This window comes from Triticum urartu, chromosome 2, assembly GCF_003073215.2.
Source record: "Triticum urartu cultivar G1812 chromosome 2, Tu2.1, whole genome shotgun sequence".
NCBI lineage: Eukaryota > Viridiplantae > Streptophyta > Magnoliopsida > Poales > Poaceae > Triticum > Triticum urartu.
This window is the reverse complement of record NC_053023.1, coordinates 496,346,009-496,350,447: the sequence shown is the minus strand read 5'-3', so window position 1 is coordinate 496,350,447 and position 4,439 is coordinate 496,346,009. Positions and strand designations below refer to the sequence as shown.

The window sequence follows — 4,439 nt, the reverse complement described above, 5'->3', positions numbered from 1 at the left end:
TCACTTGTCCAAATCCTTCCAGATCGAGTGATAAATCTTATGCTTGTCAGTTTGCTCACTTTGATGCAGTGACGCATAGAATTTAGCTCCCTGGTCATTCTTTAGAGGCAAGTGATGACATACAAAATTCTGGGCACAAAGATACTGCGTACGTCCATACGATCTCCTATCCCGACCTGTCTCCGAGACACTGTGGTAGAGATAGAGAGGGGGGGAAAAGCTGAGGCGCCTTTGTGTATGTGCTTTGTCAGCACATGCATTCTCCTCTACTTACCGAGCCAACAACACCTTTTTCTTTGCCACCACAAAATCCACTTTGGACCCAAAAAAATGGAGTCCCCCAAAGAGAAAGAGAAAGGGAAAGGGAAAGAGGAAGAGAGATAAACATACGCAGCCCTCCCCAACAAGAAAGGCACAAATTCATACTCCGAAATCCGTTCCTCCCTTCACCCCTAACCCCTAGTAGCTGCTAGCCGGCCTGCTCAAAAGATGAACACTCATTCACCAATATAAAGCAGCGCCACAGCCACCACTTGCTCTGCAGTGGCACCTCGTCTATATCTACACATCTCGCCGTCTTTGTCCGCACATCCTCTGAGCTAGATATCAGCCGGCTGCACGTACGTACTGCTTGCTCTGCCGTACCGTTGCTAGCTGCGTCCATCGGATCGGTTGGAGCTAGCTAGGTAGCTATTGGTGGTTGCTCGACATGAGGGCCGGGGGGTGCACCGTGCAGCAGGCGCTGACGGCGGAGGCGGCGGGGGTTGTGAAGCAGGCCGTGAGCCTGGCGCGCCGGAGGGGGAACGCGCAGGTCACGCCTCTGCACGTGGCCAGCGCGATGCTGGCGGCGCCGGCGGGGCTGCTGCGCGCGGCGTGCCTCCGCTCGCACTCGCACCCGCTCCAGTGCAAGGCGCTGGAGCTGTGCTTCAACGTCGCCCTCAACCGCCTGCCGGCCTCCGCCGCGGTCGCCTCCTCACCGCTGCTCGGCGGCCACGGCCACCACCACTACTACCCGCCGTCGCTCTCCAACGCGCTCGTCGCGGCCTTCAAGCGCGCGCAGGCGCACCAGCGGCGCGGATCCGTCGATAGCCAGCAGCAGCCGGTGCTCGCCGTCAAGATCGAGCTCGAGCAGCTCGTCGTCTCCATCCTCGACGACCCCAGCGTCAGCCGCGTCATGCGCGAGGCCGGCTTCTCCAGCACGCAGATCAAGGCCAACGTCGAGCAGACCGTGTGCAGCACCACCACCACGGCCGCCACCAACGCCAATCCCCACCAAAACCCTAACCCTAGCAGCACGGCCACCACAAGCAAGCATCAAGAAACCTCCAAGGCCAAGCTCCCACTCGGCCAGGCGCGCGACGAGGACGCTGCCGCCGTGCTCCACTGCCTGGCCGGCCGGAGCAAGACGAGGGTCGTGGTCGTTGCCGAGAACACTGCCGCGGCGGAGGCCACGGTGCGCGCGGCCATGGACAAGGTCAAGAGAGGCGAGGCCAAGCACGACGCCCTACGGAGCGCGCAGGTGGTCAGCCTCCGTGTGTCTTCGTTCCGGGAGATGCCGAGGGAGGAGGCGGAGCGGCGGCTGGGCGAGCTGCGGTGCCTCATCAAGAGCCGAGGGCATGTCCTGCTGGTGGTGGAGGACCTCAAGTGGGCGGCCGAGTTCTGGAGCGGCCACGTCCAAGGCGGTCGGAGAGGGTACTACTGCCCCGTGGAGCACGTGGTGACCGAGGTGCGCGCCCTGGCGTGCGCGGCCGGCGGTGAGCACGGGCTCTGGCTCGTCGGGTTCGGGAGCTACCAGACGTACACGAAGTGCAGGGCGGGGCAGCCGTCGCTGGAGAACCTGTGGGGGCTCCAGACGCTCACCGTCCCCGCCGGCAGCCTCGCGCTGAGCCTCACCTGCGCCTTGGACGACAGGTAAATCCGGCCGTCCCGATCTAAAGTTGTTACGTTTCCCAGGGCGCGCATCAGTATGTGAATGTCCCTGTCACTTCAGGTGGAGGAATCAGCCCGAATGGAGACGTCTCTCTGACAATTCGTTGCTGAGCAAGTAGCCTAGCTAGCTGCTACCTGCTAGTAGTAGTTCTCAGTTGTCTTGTAGCACTGACTCTCTGGTCTCTGCCCCGGCCTGCAATGTGGCTTTCACGCTTTGCTGAGGCAGGCTGCTATGAGCGTGAGCGACCGATCAGTGAAAGCTTGCGCCTTTTGCGTGCTTTCCTGGCAAAAGCTTTAGGGCCGTAGCTAGCGCCTCTCAACAGCAATATATCTTCAATTTGTTTGCCCAACTAATCAATCTTACTAGCATCATAGTCGATTGGATTAGCTGAGGACATGTGGATCGATGGGTGAGGTGAGGTGACAGTGGAATCTTATTCCGTTTGTTCTTTTTTTGTGCAGTGCACTGGGCGCAGTCAATCAGTCCATGAAAGCGAGCTCCGACATGGATGGGAACGGACCGGTGCCCCGCTGGCCGCTTTTGGGCGGCGCCCAGCTGACCTCCAGATGCTGCGGCGATTGCTCCGGCGTCAGGATTGACACCAAAGCCGCATTGCCGCCCTCCTTCGTGTCCTCGTCCACCATCCCATCCTGGCTCCAGCATTGCCGCGACCAGGTACCATACCCTAGCTAGTACTCGAGTGTCCAATCATCATCATATATAAACCTTGATGATGCATATTCCTTAATTAGTTTCTCCGATCCAATCTTATTTTGATCTTCATCACTGACCTTTGTGTTAATTTGCACCTGCAGGAGCCTACGCATGTCATGGATCTCAGCAGGAACTGGAACTCCATCTGCAGCAAACCATCTCAGCGGATGACGCTGCACTTCTCGGCACCCGTGTCTCCGGCTTCCTCCATTTCCTCCTACGAGCATGGCCACCAGCCTCGCCAGTCGTGGCTTCTCGCCGACCTCGACGGCAAGCATCCATGGAAACCCAAGTGCGAGGCCGACGAGAAGGTCTCGTCGCACGACTCGGGCGCTTCCAACGGCTCCGTGGAGGTGGAGTGCCGTTCCAGGTTCAAGGAGCTCAACGCCGAGAACCTCAAGCTTCTTTGCGCCGCATTGGAGAAGGAGGTGCCGTGGCAGAAGGAGATCGTCCCTGAGATCGCCAGCACCGTCCTCCAGTGCCGGTCAGGGATCGCCAAGAGGCGCGACAAGTCGAGGTCGACGGACGCCAAGGAGGAGACGTGGATGTTCTTCCTCGGAGGCGACGCCGACGGCAAGGAGAGGGTGGCCCGTGAGCTCGCCAACCTCGTCTTCGGCTCGCGCAAGAACTTCGTGTCCATCAAACTCGGCGCTTCCTCGACGTCCGCATCCTGCTCCACCGAGGAGCACAGGAGCAAGCGGCCCCGGACGTCGGCGGCGACCGAGGGCGAGGCCTACCTAGAGCGGCTCTACGACGCCGTCTCCGAGAATCCGCACCGTGTCATTCTCATGGATGACTTCGAGCAGGCCGATCAGTACTGCCAGGTGGGCATCAAGGAAGCCATCGACAGCGGGGTGATACGGAGCCAAACCGGCGACGAGGTCGGCGTGAGCGACACCATCGTCATCCTTTGCTGCGAGAGCTTCGACTCCAAGTCTAGAGCTTGCTCGCCGCCAACCAAGCAGATGAGGCCGGAGACCAAGGAGGAGCACACGGTTGATGATGATCACAAAGAAGCTGAGACCTCGTCGTCTTGCTTTGATCTGAACATCAACATAGAGAGTGAGCATGCGGACGAGCGTGATGTCTGCCTGCTCACGGCGGTTGACCGGACGCTGTTTTTCAGAAGACGGGAGGACTTGTGATTGTGCACATGAAGGATCCATGCATGTGTTCATCGTCAGGGGGTTTCTGATGGGGAAAAAAAAAGAAGCTAGATTAACTACATGTATGATTAGCTCTTCTTTCCGTTTGTTTCTTCGTTCAAAACTTGTAGTTTCTTTCTTTGTGGTTTGGTTTTTGGGATACCAGGGTTTAAGGATTGGATCAATGGCATATTAAATGGAGGTGATGTAAATTTGTTCTGGTGATATCAATGTGTTTTCATCTACTCTACGGTTTGGGTGTTGTGCACACCAGCACTTTGACGTGTAAGCTGTATTCTAGTGTAAAAAAAAATGTTACTATATGGAGTTGGAAGGCATAGTGTCGGTCCTATATGACTTTATTATTACCGATATGTCGGGTTATTTAAAAAAAAATTCTCAGACTGTTGATGTTTGGCTGTGTGTATCTTAACTATGTAGAGGCCGGGTGTTTCCTTTAGTGCTTATACCTTTCCTCACAATGCTATTACGCCAATAAGTAGACTTACCCCTCCAAACTGAGAAGCTAGACTAAGGATCATCCAAAAACAACAAAAATGTGGGGGCAGGCAACATGGATTTTGTAGGTAATGGAAGGCCATCCACCCTGCCCATGCATCTTGCAATGTTAGAAGATATACTTAGAACAA

At 56.7% G+C, this 4,439-nt stretch overlaps 1 protein-coding gene across 1 annotated transcript; it reads left to right on the top strand.

The window, feature by feature from the left end:
- Window positions 1-423: 423 nt before the first annotated feature.
- LOC125538187 (protein SMAX1-LIKE 3-like) lies at window positions 424-4,039 on the top strand. The gene is made up of 3 exons (XM_048701468.1): window positions 424-1,911; window positions 2,392-2,605; window positions 2,746-4,039. The coding sequence occupies exons 1-3, from the start codon at window positions 710-712 to the stop codon at window positions 3,787-3,789; spliced, it is 2,460 nt and encodes an 819-aa protein (XP_048557425.1). The 5' UTR covers window positions 424-709; the 3' UTR covers window positions 3,790-4,039.
- Window positions 4,040-4,439: the final 400 nt, after the last annotated feature.

What these genes read in the sequence shown, in the direction of transcription:
- LOC125538187 (XM_048701468.1), top strand. Translation starts at nt 710, where the DNA reads ATGAGGGCCGGGGGGTGCACCGTGCAGCAGGCGCTGACGGCGGAGGCG. An exon ending in ACCTGCGCCTTGGACGACAG is followed by an intron (nt 1,912 to 2,391) that starts GTAAATCCGGCC and finishes TTTTTTGTGCAG; the next exon opens with TGCACTGGGCGCAGTCAATC. An exon ending in TCCAGCATTGCCGCGACCAG is followed by an intron (nt 2,606 to 2,745) that starts GTACCATACCCT and finishes TTGCACCTGCAG; the next exon opens with GAGCCTACGCATGTCATGGA.